Source organism: Mandrillus leucophaeus, unplaced genomic scaffold, assembly GCF_000951045.1.
Source record: "Mandrillus leucophaeus isolate KB7577 unplaced genomic scaffold, Mleu.le_1.0 Scaffold5, whole genome shotgun sequence".
Lineage (NCBI taxonomy): Eukaryota > Metazoa > Chordata > Mammalia > Primates > Cercopithecidae > Mandrillus > Mandrillus leucophaeus.
This window is the reverse complement of record NW_012105364.1, coordinates 1,794,733-1,811,898: the sequence shown is the minus strand read 5'-3', so window position 1 is coordinate 1,811,898 and position 17,166 is coordinate 1,794,733. Positions and strand designations below refer to the sequence as shown.

The following is a 17,166-nucleotide window of genomic DNA, read 5'->3' as shown; positions in this document are numbered from 1 at the left end:
AAGCTGCTTTAATGACTACAAATTTCTTATTTCAACGTGAAAGAAGCACAACTAGATATTAAAATAACACTTAGGGGTATCATGCCGCAATTGCTAGGTAATAAGACCTTATTCATTCCTTGTTGGTCAAATTTTCCCAGGAAATGCCAAATTCCGGGGAGAAAATTATTCATTTTTGAATGCTTAACACTTTTAGGTTATGAGGTAGCATTAATCAAATTATAACGTCAGGACCTAAAAAGTTGTAATAGAAACTGGAAAGAGCTAACTTGAATGACCCAAAGAACTAACACTACAATCAGAGGATTTACATACAGAATGAACATCTTCAACTTAGTACTAGACAGCAGCTAAATGCTTAAGCATGGAACATGGCTCAAATCCAGATCTATCATATTTTGGCTGTATGTTCTTAGGTGAATTACTTTAAGCCTTCACCTAAGCAATAGGGTGCACAGCCACACAGGGTTGTTGGTGAGTATAAAATGAGACAATCCATGCAAAGTGCCAATCACAATGTAAATGCTCAATAAATGTTATCATCAGCTATGTTAATGAGGATGCTATATAAACAATAACAAAGTATTCAAAGTTAAACTTGACTTTCTCCCAGGATAGAATTAAATTATGAATTTAAATGGTTAGTGAAAAAGATATTAAAACATTTGTGTGTATTTTAAAACCATACACTAATTGCATAAACACGACTTCATAGCATAAGCTTAGAAAATCTAGAATTCACTGACTCTGCTACTTGTAGAAAATACAGAAATACGCAAGTTATGGAACCTCAAAAACCAAAGAAAAACACAGAAAATACAGAAATAAGAAAATGAGCTCTCTGTCCTCAGGACTGTACAAGATAAACACACACAACTAATCACAAATATTATAAACAAAATGTGGCTATCGTAAAGAGGTATAAAGCACTATGGACATATTTGTCAATTATACAACAAACAAAAATAAAGTAGGGAAAAAAATTAAAAATAAAGTTGGGAAGACAAAAAACAAACAGAATTCCTTGAGAGACTTGGAGACTACTTCTTAGAAACAGTTAAGAACCTTCTCGTTGAAAGCTGTTCTCAGCTTCCTCTCATCAAATCACCAACCAGGAATTAACACTATCTATGTCTCTTATACTAATACTCAGTACTCAGGAATTAATACTCTCTAAGTATCTTTCAATTAGGCAAAACGCCTGAATGTGGTATCTCTAATGTTCACAGAGATGCCACTGATAACTTAGCAACATTTGGCTATGAAATAAGGACTTAAAAAATCTTTTCAAATGGCTTTGACCTTCTCTCTCAATAAAGTGTCGCTGCTTTTGAAAACTGGTTCTAAAGAGGGTGAAATCAGTGTCCAGTTAAATTACACTTATTACTCCTAACAAGTTAGTGAAAGAAGAAAATTATCTCAGACTCCTGGGTGCAGTGGCCAATATAAATACCTGGGTGGAGGGGGTTCCATTCACACATGGGAATTATCTAATTAACACAGTTTATTAAAATAGATCCAAGAAGCAAATCAAGCTGTATTACAGAACTAAATGTACTTCACATGTTTAGTGCACTTTGATTCATACTCTCAAAAGAAATTTGCATCAAGCCAATAAAAATGAATAGTTCAAGTCATCAAAAAGTGATAACGTATACAATTGCTGTGTTAGTTAATCTAGTTGCTGTGCAGATGGTAAGGTTATCTTAGGAATCTCCCTCAGAATGATTCTGCAAAAGACTCATTGATGCTACACCCCTCTCCATTAATGATACACCATCTGGTATCTACTTTATAGTTTCATCACTTCATTTGGTTAAAAGAGGAAAGATATGTGCTTATGTCCACTTTTAAACCACAGGCAACCTGGATTTCCTAGTAAGTTAGATGATTCTGCAAGTTATATTAATACTAGAATCATTATTTCTTACAATACGAATTAATGGATTCAGCATTTTTACACTGTCTAATACAAAAGTGTATGCAGAATTCCTAACAGAAACAGTTAGACATTGTAATTTTCACTGCCATCGTAATACAAAAGAAAATCCCTTTACAATCTTTTGTATTATGCCTAGAAAATGCTTCATCATTAGAGACCTAAATGTCTCCCACATATTCCTGGAAGAAATCCAAAGTGACAAAATTCAACTTGGGTACTTCGAGAATGACAGTGACAAACAAAAACAGGACTGTACAGAAACGGGCAAAAGACACAAGGAAGTCGAATGATATTAATTTTATGATTATCATTATCTTATACACAATGGAAAGTAAGCAGATATTCTTTCATGGCAACAGCTGATATTTGTTAAGCTCTTTCCAGCTTTCAACGGGCTCGTACACACTCATCTGATATACCCCCCATCACCATGAAGATGAGCAAGGAACAGAGTATATCCCCATTTTGCAGATAAAGAACCAGACACCACAAGATGACAAAAGCATGCCTTCTGACTCCTTGTCTAACATTCTTTCTATCACATATTACTTACTGTGGAGTTATTAAGTAACAGTAGTGTATATGTTCCACCTTAGCATTCTAAGCTTACTGGTGCATCTCAGATTTCAGTTTCAACTGCAGGCTAACTACTTTCCAGCCTGATCTTCAAAAAGGAAAACAATATATTCTGCGTATATATAATTTGATTTTATCATATCGTGTCTATCTAATCTTCTACCACTTGTTCTACTTCATGCCAAAATGCCTAACAGTTTATTTGTTGAGAAGTTGTTGAGCAGGTAAGTTCAATCTGCCAGAAACAAACCCTCTCAGACACTTGTACCAATCAAATTGGTGAGTCTATGAGAAATGGGAGAATATTAGTCAGTGCCTTTTCTTGAACCTGACAATAATTAAAGTCAAGTTTATAAGGTACCTAACATAGTAAAACCTGACGGCAAAGAAAACTGTCATTGGGTGAGGAAAAGCAGGTGCCAGGTACATCATCTCAAAAACTTTCACTTGCACTCATTTAACGTTTACTAACTCTGATATGGTTTGGCTCTGTGTCCCCACCCAAATCTCATCTCGAATTGTAATGCCCACATGCTGAGGTAGGGACCTAGTGGGAGGTAACTGGATCATGGGTGTGGTTTCCCCAGGCCGTTCTTGTGGAAAGTGAGAGAGTTCTCAGATCTGATGGTTTACAAGTAGTTTCCCCTGCACATGCTTTCTCTCCTGCCACTGTGTGAAAAAGGTGCCTGCTTCCCTTTCATCTTCTGCCATAATTGTAAGTTTCCTGAGGCCTCCCTAGCCACGGAGAACTGCGAGTCAATTAAACTTCTTCCCTTCATAAATTACCCAGTCTCAAACAGCTCATTACAGCAGTGAGAAAACAGACTAACACAAACTCTAAGCCATGTACAATGCTCTAGGTATAGAAGTAAAACAATTAGTGGGTGAATGGTTACTCTGTGCTACACACTATTACAGGTGCTTTTTGAGTATTGGCTCATTTAACAAATTAGTGAGGTAAGCACTATTAAATCATCACTTAATATATGAAACAACTGAGAGGTAAAATAAGATGCTCCACATTACACAGCAGGGAAATGCCAGGTCAGAAATTTGAATCCAAGGCATCTGACATCAGAGGCTTGTGCTCTAAATCCGAGTTCTGCCCACTACAACCAGGGGGCCAAATCAGGCCCAGTCCCTGTTTTTGGTTTTACATTTTTAAATGGTTGAAAAAAAATTTAAGCAAAATTTTGTGATGTGTGAAAACCATACGAACTTCATACTTTAGGGTCCCTCAATTAGAACAGAGCCACACTCATTCATTTACAGTTGGCTTTCTCTGATTTCACATTACAAAGGCAGAGTTGGGTAGCTGCACAGAAATCAAATGTGGTGTGCAAAGCCTAAAATATTTACTATCTGGCCCTTTACAGAAAAAAATCCTGACATTCTCTAAACCATTCAATTTTATGCCTATTCAACATCTCTACTTCAATGTCTGAAGTGTCCCAAGCTTAACATATCCGTAATGAAACTCCTGATTTCCTCTACCACCAACATCCCAATCCATATCTTAAGAATCTTCCCCTGTGGAAAAAACCTTCTAGTTATAAAAGCCATAAACCTAGAGTTTGAGTCTTTTCTTTCTTCACTCATGTTCAAAGCCATTGGCAAATCTGGTCAGCTCTACCTTTAAAATACTGAACCACATTTCATTACTTCCCCTGCCGGCACTCAGACCCACACCAGTCATCCCTTTTCCGAATTACTGCCATATTTCTTACTAATTCTCTGTTGCTTCAACTCTTGCCCAAGACAGCATCCAGAGGGCTTGTCTGTTCCCAAATCCCCAGCCTTCCCAAACACGCCAAGTTCACGCCTGCTTCATGGTTTTGGCAATGGTTTGCTTCCCTATTACCATAGGCCTCTTCCCAAATGTCACCTCAACAGAGAGATCTTCCCTCTCTACCCAACTCCATGCCTAAACCCCAGCCCTGGGATTTTTCCCATTTTAGTCCTCTCAAAATTATCATAACCTGCCATACAATATGTATTCTGGTTTTAAATTGAATTTAAGCTCCAGGAAGACAGATGTTTACCTCATTTTCTTCACTAGTACAAAGCTGCTGGCACAAGACCAGGGCCAAACATATATTAGGTGCTTAAGTAAATATCTGCTAAATGAATGAGAAAATGCTCTCTACATTCAAGAGGTACTCAGTTCGGTAACATACGGAGACAGCAAACACATTTAACATACACATAACTGTACTGAGTGAGGGTTAATATTGTATTTCTTATTTTTTCCTATTTTCTTATCAAATAACATTTTCAACAAATAAAATTTTGAGAGTTTCATTCAAAAGAAAAAGAGAGCTCACTCTGCAACCTCATGGTCTATTAATCTAGATAACCAACCTACTTTATTGAAGAGGGCACTGATAAGGTGCTCAAACTCTCATTCTTAAACTCACTGCCTTCTTTTGTCCATCTCTGTCCAATGCTAGACCCATGCTGACTTGACACCCTATCTCTTTTTCCTTCTCCTAACTCATGTTTAACTTCTACTATTCAGCTCCTATCCACCTCTCCTGAAGGAGACATTCATTTCTTAACTACAAATGCAGTGAAACTGAGTTTTCAGAAAGAAGATATACCCTGCCAGGCGCCAGTGGCTTATGCCTGTAATCCCAGCACTTTGGGAGGCTGAGGCAGGCAGATCACTTGAGGCCAGGAGTTCGAGACCAGCGTGGCCAACATGGTGAAACCCTATCTCTAATAAAAACACAAAACTTAGCCAGGCATGGTGGTGCACGCCTGTAATCCCAGCTCTCAGGAGGCTAAGGCATGAGAATCACTTGAACCCGGTAGGCAGAAGTTGCGGCGAACCAAGATTACACCACTGCACTCCAGTCTAGGTGATAGAGTGAGATTCCATCTCAAAAAGAAAATAGCAAAAAAATAAAAGATAAAAGAAAATAAATATATCCTTTAAAACGCTACCATTTTTAAGAGAGTACTAAAGTTTAGTCAACGTTTGGGGGAGATAAGAGTAGCAGTGTACTGTCTGACCTGGAGGCAATGTAGATTCTAAACATATAAAAAAGTATTTGCATTTGATAGGTCCCAAAGTGGTAAAATGCATCAGTGAACAAATAATGCAACCATTCCAAAGTGACCAAAGAAAAAATGACATTGTTACAGAGGATGAACTACCTACCTGCCTGCTTTGCTTCTTCACTTCCTGGTCACCTTACAACCAGGAAAAGCAGTTGAAGTTCTAATTAATTAATTTTTAAATAAATATACAAGAAAGCAGCAGATGTGGTAATAGAATCAATGACAAAAAATAGTCATACCCTCTCCTCCAGTCTAGCCAGCTGTTCTTTGTAGAATGCATCCTGCTTCTTTAGCACTCGGTCTTTCTCTTCCAGCTGCCTAGCCTAAAAAAAGAAATGAGGAATATACTATATCAAGAAAAAGCAGCAACAGCAAAGCAAAAGTCAAGAATAAATTGCATTAGAAATAAGAATACAAATCTGAAGATTTTTGCAATCTATTAGGTCTCTGCCATAGAAAAACATTAAGATGATGATTGCTGTATTTAAATGTAAAGAATAAGTCCGCATTGTATTTTTCACTGTAACAGCTGTGTCCTATTTTGTCCAGATATATTTGGAAACGTCAGAATACAGCACAAAACAGACTCTTATTTAACTTCCCTATCGAAGAGTAATTTCAAGGATTAATATTTTGTACAACAAAACTTTAATTTTGTCCTGGGCATAAGATACATGGCTCTTAACCTTTTTTGAACAAAAAAGTAATGCCTAAATAACATTTTGCACATAAATCTTGTTTAAGAACAGTTAATTACCTGCAAATAAATACATACATTGTTCTATTTCCCTTTATGTAAAGAATTAATTGTTATGGAAGAACGGAAACAAAAACTACTACATTTATTTATTTCAATAATTCAAAATAATATAATAAATAACAATAATTTAAAGTAATTTTAAAAACTAGTTATTGCACTTTCAATTCATAAGATTTTTTAAAATAAAATCAAAACAAGTAAAATATTTTTGGTTCTTTAAAAAATGATGAAGATGGCTACTTATGGATATTTTTCAAGATTTGTGTAAAAAAAAATGTATTTCTTAAATTAAGGTTGGTATCTTGAATATTATGTTTAATTGGCCATTACCTCTGAGGGATGAGACTTTCCTATATCACTCTGACTTAGATTTTGTTTTCAACATATTTTTTGCTCAGTGAATGCTGAATATATGCCTGACTACAATTTATAAGAAAGTGTGTGTGTATATATATATATCTCTATATATATAGATATATATAGGTATATATGTGCATGTATCTTTTAATTTATATAAACAAAGTATATATATTACTTTTAATATGTAAAGTGTGTGTATATATATTTTTTAATTGTATGCATCCAGCCATCCATTAACAAGTATATATTTAGGCATTCCCATCCTTGTGCTACTTCACCAAAATTCTTTCGTTAAATGACCAAGTATTGCCTATTTCAGATATCAAGGTGTCTGTCTACTCAACTATCTGCTTAGTTTAGGTGAACTACTTGCACATTTATAGGTTGCTGTTTTGCTACTTACTTTGTCTTCAATATCCTGCGGCATGTTAAAAATAAAATAAACAGTTATTTAACAACGTAAGTACTGTTTTTTCCTAATTTCACACACACACAAAATCTGACGGATAATATTTAAAATGCAAGTCGAAGAAGGTAATGGGGAAAAAATAAAAAGGAAATGCTTAACTTCAGACACATTTTAATGTCACTATACTGTTACAGTTTGAATAGAGGATTCAATAAAAAGTACATGCTGCTTGGAAGCATAAGAATAAATAAAAACAAATACAATGTTAAGATTAGATTAAAGTATACTCATATACAAGTATATAATCTATGGCTCCCTGGTACAGCACAGTAAAAATTTTATTAGACTGTTAGGAATATGAAACAAAAAGCAAACGAATTTCAAATCTAATATACATGACTACATAATCTAAAGAGAAAAGACCTCTCTAAATTCAACATAAAAACCCAAAATATAAATAAAGAAAATGAAAAAGAATAGACTCATAAGAAACTCCATAAAACAAAAGCACTATAAAATCCAAAGAAGCAGCAAGTAACAAAAAGAGGAAAAGAAATCCTAACATATAACTGGGAGAGTTAACGTTATTAACGTACAGAGAACTTAAAAAAGAAAAGCCTCATCCCCCCCCCCTCTCCCCGCAAAAAAAAAAAAAAAAGAAATATACACAAACAATATAAACTAGAAATTAACACACAAAAAAATATGAATAATAAACACATGAAAAAAATCCAACACCACAGCAAATCAGATAGTACAAATTAAGGTAATACGGTGTCTAATATTATTCATTCACCAACTAACAAAAATGTAAAATAAAAATACTCAATATTGGCAAGGATATAAGAAAACAGGCTCTCCAATACACTGCTGGTCAGAATATAAATTGGTATACCCATTTTATAAATCAATCAGATAAAATTAACAAGTCTTTAAAATGTACATATGCACTGAGACCTAAAAACACTACTTACGGTACTTTTCTTAAGTACTATATGCAAAGATGTTCATGATAGGGCTTTTTAGACTTCATTACAAGGCTGTTTAGAATTGCAGCAAAACAAAAACAAACCAATGGCTAAATGAAATATGTTCTCAAAGTATACCACGTAAAAAAGAAAAAAGCTATATAAACCAACAGGCAGTATAACCTCTTTTTTTGTAGGGAAGATGAAGAGAAAAAACAAAAACAAAAGACCAAAAAAAAAAACAGAAGGATATTTTACAAAATGTCAACAGAGGTTACAGCAGAATGGTAAACTTATGGGTGGTATCTATTTTCTTATTTTTGCTTCTTCATATGTTCAGAATGAAAAACCAACATACTTAATAGTCAAGGGGCAAAAGGAAGAAATTTTTTAAGGTGAGGAAATGAATGAGTTTCTTGATTGTGGTGGTGGTTACATAATTATATGCACTTGTCAAAACTCATAGAACTGTATATCAGAAAGAATGAATTTAACTACATAAATTTTAAAAATGAATATAAATTAAGCATACTAAAATTTATAATAATAACTATAAATGTGTGAATGTGTGTATAAATCATTATTATCATTAATTTTCTTATGTGGCCAATTTGACTTCCAGGCATTCAATCCTAGCAAATATTAAAACAAAAGAGTATTTACATCTAAGAAAATGCAACGAGCATTGTTTAAAGCAACAACTAAGAGTGAACAATAAAGGTATGGGTAAATAAGAATCTGGCAATAGGATACTGATTATAAAGATTTTGATCCAGCCATATAATCAAACAGTAAGAGTCCTTGAAAGCTGATATCTTAATAAAAAATTAAGTTTTTAAAACTCAGAATGTTAAGTGAGAAAAAAACACGTCATAAAATAGGGTGTGCCCTAAGTTCCTAATTTTGCATGAGAAATGGGGGAGGGAGGAGCAGAAGGGAGGGACGGAGAAGAGTACTTGTTTATATTGACATGGAAAAAAGTGTAAAGTATGGTAAGATGTTATAGTAGTTATGACATACGCAGTGGGATATATTATTTGGACTGTTTCTTATTTCCTATAATGAACAGTTATTATTTCTGTAATCAGAAAAAAAAATCTTTTAAATATCAATATTACACATGTTTACACTTGACTATGAGATGGAAATATAGCACTGAGGGCATCTAAAAGAGTGACCTATTAAATAATTATATTAACAATTCAAAAAATTTGTTTTAACAACTTGAACAGTTATAGATAGCATGGAAATTGTACTGCCTACTAAATCCTGAATGTATCAGCACCTGGTTTTCTCCCCCATTCAATATATGGCATTATCTACACTGGATATTAAAACACTCAGACTAGGTAATGTTCCTTTTGTTCACACAGTGAGATTTTTTAAAATGCAAAGAAATCATAATGGATATTCCATTATCATTATTTAGAAAACACTAAGAGAATTCAACACTTGAGCCTACTGAGGACACTGCATCAATCAACAAATTTAATTTTGAAAAGCTGATTACAACCTAAATAAAGGATGTACAGATATATGCTCACTCACTTTTCTAAGACATGATCCTTGAAGAAGTTTAAAATAACATGTCCAAAGTTCAGATGTGTACACTAAAGACCAAAGAGGGGAATATTTCCTAAGACCCAATACCACCAAATTATAGGCCAGCAGCACACATCTTTCCCTGGACTGCAAACAGAATCAATAGTTTGAGATCCACTGGGAAGAATAACAAAGTAAGAAACATGGCCACAACACTTTAATAGCACATTGCTTTGAAACAGTTAATATGATGCTAGGAGGAAAAGTCACACGATATGAATCCTGAAACTTAAATAAGCCTAGAATACATTGACTAAGCTAATAGCTGCTGAGGATGGGGAGTCACATTCAACTTTAAAAAAGTAGTAAACCTACTGCAGGGAAATAAAACTCCGTAGAGCTCTCTAACAGAGACTCATTGTAAATGAACAAATAAAAACAAAGAGGATTACAACATTATTTATTGATATAGAATCTATCTTGGGAAAAAAATAATATAAAACATTTTTCCCCATCTGCTATTTGCTATTCCTAGAAGAAATAAGTATAGAATAGTTTTCAGATCTTGCCAGATTTGGGATAATGTGACTGGACTTGAAAATGTGACACAATGTACATAAGTGGATCATTATGGAAAACTAGAGTATCCCATAATGCCAGAACACAAAAAAAATATGGAAATCAAGTTTAAGGAACCCAACACAAACATTTTGATGTCTTAACTTGGTGTTGATAGCTAGATTAAAAGTGAAGTACATATGTTTACTTCCTTAAAGACTTGTCTCTTTTCAGAATGGACTTGAAGGTGCTTTACAACAAGGGGTATAATAAAGTTTATACAAAAGAAAACTGGGATTATGAATATAACATACTGTGCTGATAGGAACTTTACCTTCCCATGAATAGTCCAGGCTAAATCTTCATAGCACAAACTTTTCGGCATTACTACACCCTTTTAACCCTGGTTGCTCCTGGGGACTCAGGTGTGGCACCAACTGCACGGCACTGGGAACTCGGTGACATCACAATCACTTAGCACAGATAATGAAATGTTACTTTGTATATCAAGCACAAGGCATGTTAAGGCAAGGTTCTATGTTACGGGAAAGCTTGTATATTTTAAATGACAAAGTTCCCTGAAATGTCAGTGTCCAATTTTTAATAGCTCAGTGCAAAAAACAAAGCAGGTACCTATTCAACTTTCCATGAGATAACACTATGAAGCCAGAGATTACTAGGATTTAGAAAAGACAACAATGCTCTAACAACATAAACAGGACATCCCTATAACTATATATCCTTTTATTCTAAATCTTTTAACAATCTGAAGCATACATATAAAGAACTGAGAAAGATTAATCTTTCACTATGATATGGATAATCTACGGTAGGCAAAATCTATTTTACAACTCACATAGGCAGATGAGCAAATAAGAGTAGGAAAAAGACCTTTATTTATTGTCAAAACTACATATGAGGTGCAATATATACGAACCTAATAAAATTATATGTTGACATAAAACAGAAAAAGAATTGAAATATCAAAGGAGGCTGAACCATAAACTTGTAAGGTAATATTGCATTTAGAAGCTGTAAAACATGATCGCTGTGAATATCAATTAGCCATAACAGAATAATTAAAGTAGCCATGTATTCAATTAATTGAATTCTAGACTTTCGTTAGGAGAAATTACATAGGGTTCACTGAGTCTTTACCAAGTGGCATTAATAAACAAAGAATTATACTTTCAGCACTGTTTTCCAAACCATACCAGAGGGTGACCTTCAGTAGGGTAACTCATCTAGGTGAACTTAAAGGATGTCCAACCTATTATACTTTTTAGTGAGGCATAAGCATCAGCTATAAGCAGACCCCAGCTTGAAATGTTAAACTGCACTGATGTCCACTAATGCTATAACACCTAATGTAAGGTGAACATAGACCAGAGAGATGAAAGACAAAAGTCCATTCTTCCAATATACTTCCTTATCTGAAGTCTGGAACTCAAACCCAAGCACCCAGGATTAGATCAGGGCAGTTGGTGTTGGTGTTTGTTTTGTCTTCCCCTTCTCAGAGTTTCAAGAGCCCTGATCAACATTTTAAACTTTTTCATACTAATAACATACTGAAAACAGTCAACTGATTATGTCCTTTGCCACACAGGGGTATGATATAGTTTGGCTCTGTGTCCCCACCCAAATCTTATCTTGATCTGTAATCCCCATAATCCTCACATGTGGAGGAAAGGCCCAAATGGGAGGTGACTGGATCATGGGGGAGGATCCCCCTGCTATTCTTGTGATAGCGAGTGGGTGCTCACAAGATCTGATGGTTTTATAAGTGTTTAATGGTTCCTCCTTCACACGCTCTTTCACTCTCCGGCTGCCTTGTGAAAACGGTTCCTGCTTTCCCTTTGCCTTCCGCCATGATTGTAAGTTTCCTGAGGCCTTCCCAGGAAGCGCAACTGTGAGTTAATTAAATCTCTTTCCTTTATAAATTACCTACTCTCGGGGAGTATCTTTATAGCAGTGTGAAAATGAACTTATTTTGAATGAATAAGTTCATTTTCACACTGCTATAAAGATATAGCAGTGTGGTACCAAGGTAGTGGAGCACTGCTATAAAGATATAGAAAATGTGGAAGCAAGTTTGGAACTGGGTAATGGACAGAGGTTGGGACAATTTGGAGATCTCAGAAGATGACAGGAAGATATGGGAAAGTTTGGAACTTCTGAGAGACTTGTTGAACAGTTTTGACCAAAATGCTGATAGTGATATGGACCATGAAATCCAGGCTGAGGTGGTCTCAAGATAGAGATGAGGAACGTACTGGGAACTGGAGCAAAGGTGACACTTGCTATGGTTTAGCAAAGACACTGGTGGCATTTTGCCCCTGCCCTAGAGAACTGTGAAACTTTGAACTTGAGAGAGATGATGTGAAATGGGAACTTATGTTTAAAAGGGAAGCATGGCATAAAAGTTTGGAAAATTGGCAGCCTGATCATGCAGTAGAAAATAAAAACCTATTTTTCTGGGGAGAAATTCAAGCCAGTTGAAAAGATTTGTAAGAGTAACAAGGAGCTGAATGTTAATCACCAAGACAATGGGCAAAATGTCTCCAGGGCATGTCAGAGGCCTTCACAGCAGCCCCTCCCATCATAGGCCCAGAGGCCAAGGAGGGAAAAACGGTTGCGTGGACCAGATCCAGGGCCTTGTTGCTGTGTGCAGCCTCAGGACTTGGTTCCCTGAGTCCCAGCAGCTCCAGCTCTAGTCATGGCTAAAAGGGGCCAAGGTACAGCTCAGGCCATTGCTTCAGAGGGTGCAAGCCCCAAGCCTTAGTGGCTTGCATGTGATGTTGGGCCTGCAAGTGCACAGAGGTCAATAGGGAACCTCCACCTAGATTTCAGAGGATGTATGGAAAAGCCTGGATATCCAGGCAGAAGTCTGCTGCAGGGGCAAAGCCCTCATGGAGAACCTCTGCTCGGACAGTGCAGAAGGGAAATGCAGGGTTGGAGGCCCCATGCAGAGTCCCTACTGGGGCACTGCCTAGTGAACCTGTGAGAAGAAGGCCACCATCCTCTAGACCCCAGAATGGTAGATCCATTGACAGCTTGCACAGTATACCTGGAAACGCCACAGGCACTCAATGCCAGTCCATGACAGCAGCATGGGGGCAGTACCCTGCAAAAACACAGAGGTGAAGCTATCTAAGGCCATGGGAGCCCACCTCTTGCATGGCATGAGACATGAGACCTAGACATGAGACATGAGACATGAGACATGGAGTCAAAGGAGATTTTTTTAGAGCTTTAAGACTTCATGGCTGCCCTTATGGATTTTGGACTTGCATGGGACCTGCAGCCCCTTTATTTTGGCCAATTTGGAATGAGAGCACTTACCCAATGCCAGTACCCCCACTGTATCTTGGAGGTAACTAACTTGCTTTTGATTTTACAGGCTCCTACATAGAAGGGACTTTCCTTGCCTCAAATGAGACTTTGGACTTGGACTTTTGGGTTAATGCTGGAATGAGCTAAGACTCTTGGGGACTGTGGGGAAGGCCTGATTAATTTTGAAATGTAAAAAGAACCTTAGATTTGGCAGGGGCCAGGGTGGAATGATATGGTTTGGCTCTGTGTCCCTACCCAAATTTCATCTCAAACCGTAACTCCATAATCCCCACATGTCGAGGGACAGACCTGGTAGGAAGTGACTGGATCAAGGGGGCGGTTTCCCCTGAGCAGTTCCGGTGATTATGAGCGATGGCTTTATAAGGGTCTGAAGGTTTCTCTTTCACAGGCTCTTACTCTCTCCTACCACCTTGTAAAAAAGGTGCTTGCTTCCCCTTTGCCTTCTGCCATGATTGTAAGATTCCTGAGGCCTCCTCAGCCATGTGAGACTGTAAGTCAATTAAACCTCTTTATAAACTACCCAGTCTCAGGTATTTCTTTATGGCAGTGTGAAAATGGACTAATGCAAAGGTGTATCTACTATTCTCTTAAATAAGAATGGAGAGCCAAGAATGAATGATTTTTGAAATTAAACAGTAAAGATGACACTGAATAAAGAGAGGAGGTTGTTGGAGTACACAAATTTTGAATAGAAAGTGATCTGGTGGTGTTTTGCTTTAAATTATCCCAGAAGTTCTCTTATAACTTTTATGTATATCATAGTGTCTAACAAAAGAAGCAAAATGCAGTGCTGGATGAAATTAGAACCAGTTTTATAAACTTTCTTCTACAGTTTGAGAGAGAGGGGACAATTCTTAACTATATGTTTACTCCTCCAGTTTTCTAATTATTTCATAATTTGGAAGTTATTTGCACTATGACAGAGTAAGAAACTCAGTGAGGAGACAGAATACTTGGGTGCCCATGTCCACTCTGTGGAATCATCACATCACCATGCACTGACCCAGCCCAGCACCCATGTTCCAAAACCATCTTGGACATTACTTCCAGAGTCTTTGCCAAGTCACACCCTAGCTGTTTCTCCTACTTTTGCAGCTAATAAAACCTTTCAGTATGTTTCCTATGGCACCTGTTTTTTTATTTTACCTTGTATGATACATGCTTACTTACCCACTGCTCCTCTCCTTAACTGTAAACTCTCTGAGACAAGAGAAGGGCTTTCCTCCTCTCTGTCTGTATCTTTGGCTCAACCTAGATCTGTACTTTCCATAAGGAAACAGTCAGTACACAGCAGCTGTATCAAATGAACTGCACTGCGTGCAAGAGTTTGTACGAAGTAAGTAGGTACAGCTTCTGGGAAGGAAATCTGTCCTAATGTCCAAGATTTAGTTCAAACTACTACATGATATACAGTGTGATTTTATGTGTACATTATTATGTAAGTTCTGAATTAAGTGCTGCCAGCAAGTTACTGAGGAATGCACAATCCAGGAGCAATCAACAAGTATTCTTATTAGAAGCTCAAAAAGTAGAGGAAGCTACTAGAAGCGCTTCAGTCACCCATGCCTTAATCAACAGTGATGTTTTGCTAATTAGCAAAATGACTGCTGGAAATGGGATTTTATTGGTGAAAATGGTCCATTAACCAGCATGATAAATGTTAGATATGAGTTCTTATTAGTAAAATGAGAGCTATCACAAAGATATCAGAATTAGCTGCCATATTATAAAGACACTCCTACATCTGCTGCATGAACAGGTTAAAGAAATCCAATGAGGCCTCTAGCTTTTACTGTAGGAATGGTGCCTCGGAATTGATCCCTAAAAAGCTCTGTATTCAGCCATGTGTTTAAGACAGAGATTCTTATCTTTGGCACTATCAACAATTTGGACCAGATAATTCTTTGTTATGGAGACAGGTCTTACATACTGTAGAACGTTTAGCAGTACTCATGGCCTCTAATCCATACAGCCCAGCAGCACTACCCCAGCTCTGAGTTGTGACAAACAAAATGTCTCCAGACATTGCCAAATATTGCCTAGGAGGCAAAATCGCCTCTGTGGAGAACCACAGGTTTAAGAGGTGATATAGTTAGGCTGTGTACCCACCCAAATCTCATATTGAACTGCAGCTCCCCTAATTCCCACGTGTCATGGGAGGGACCCAGAGGGAAGTAACTGAATCATGGGGGCGGACTTTTCCTGTGCTGTTCTCATGATAGTGAGTAAGTCTCATGAGATCTGATGGTTGTATAAAAGGGAATTCCTCTGCACAAGCTCTTTGCCTGCCACTATGTAAGATGTGACTTTGCTCTTTCTTTGCCTTCTGCCATGATCGTGAGGCCTCACCAGCTACGTGGAACTGTGAGTCCATTAAACCTCTTTTTCTTTATAAATTACCCACTCTCTGGTATATCTTTATTAGCAGCATAAGAACAGACTACTACAAGAGGATTGTTGTTTGTCATCTGTCTCAGGTGAAACTTTCCTGCAAAGAAAGTATTTAAAAGAACAGAAAACTGCAACTTCGTTGAGTTTTACAAAACAGGTCGTATGAATCATTTTGTACCGGCTTTCTAATAAAGTTTTATTCAATAAATGTCTGTACATATTGTAGAATTGGGGTTGGGTCTTCTTGTGCTATCTATCATCTGGTGGTAGGGTTGAATTGCAAAGGCATAAAGCACAAAAGCAATGAGAGTGGCTCACATCTTTGTAATGTAATGAATCATTTCCCAGTGAGAAAATATATAAAATATGTACAAAAGCTCTTTCTTTCCTACAGCTTCTGGTAAAACCAGAATCAAAGCTTCTATCACATATAAGACTTTGAATCCATTTAACTTATGTTCAGATCAGGCAGGGCTGAGATTCCGTTGACATGAACTGGTTCTGGTTGTTTAACATTTGTTCTGCTTGGGCAGTGACTACGCCATACCTGTTGTCAAATATTTTATATATAATTCCTGAGAACAAGGCATATTGTGATTCCATTATAACTTACAAGTTTCATGTTACAAAGTAACATGACATTTCAACATGAAAGGTGCTGAAACATATCACCACATCAGTTCAGTGGCATATGCTCTGTGCTCTCTGCCCAACATCCATTTAAGACAAGAACACTGATCACAATCCCCAATCCATAAGAAACGTTAAATAAATGCTGAATCAAAAATGAAATGAACTGCTGGGGTTTCAGAGTTCTAACACAAGCAGTCTTATTTTCTCTAATGACAATAGCTTCAGCTACTACATGCTTATGAAAGACACAAGTGAATATAAACAGCTAACAAGCCTAAAAGATCATGGTGAAGCAAATTCAGCAACTGAATATAAAATACAGCTCCAAAAAGCTAAATTCTATAAAATAAATTAAGGACTCTATGTCACAGCATCATTAGCAAGCTTAAAAACTTTAAAGCTAAGAATTAGCACTGAAAGATGAAAAAGTGGTAAAAAAGGCCATATTCTACAAAACCATGTGATTATATGGACTTAGAGAAGGAACGGGCTTTTACTATCAAAGGCAGCTGCAGCACAGATTGGTGTTATCAACTACTGAATGCTACCATCACTCGTAAAAGCAGGGTGGTCTCAACTCTAAACTACAGCTGTTGTGAGTACAGAGTGG

At 36.8% G+C, this 17,166-nt stretch overlaps 1 protein-coding gene across 4 annotated transcripts in view; it reads right to left on the bottom strand.

Moving 5' to 3' along the window:
• The window catches only part of CHCHD3 (coiled-coil-helix-coiled-coil-helix domain containing 3), a 296,929-nt gene that overhangs the window by 98,211 nt on the left and 181,552 nt on the right, over positions 1-17,166 (bottom strand). For 2 of the 4 annotated variants that reach the window (XM_011995833.1, XM_011995831.1), the window contains exons 5-6: positions 7,105-7,119; positions 5,821-5,904 (exon numbers count right to left, since the gene is read on the bottom strand). In XM_011995833.1, coding sequence (XP_011851223.1) covers positions 5,821-5,904; positions 7,105-7,119 — 99 coding nt within the window. The remainder of the gene's footprint in view (positions 1-5,820; positions 5,905-7,104; positions 7,120-17,166) is intronic. The other 2 variants (XM_011995834.1, XM_011995832.1) reach the window with 1 other exon arrangement.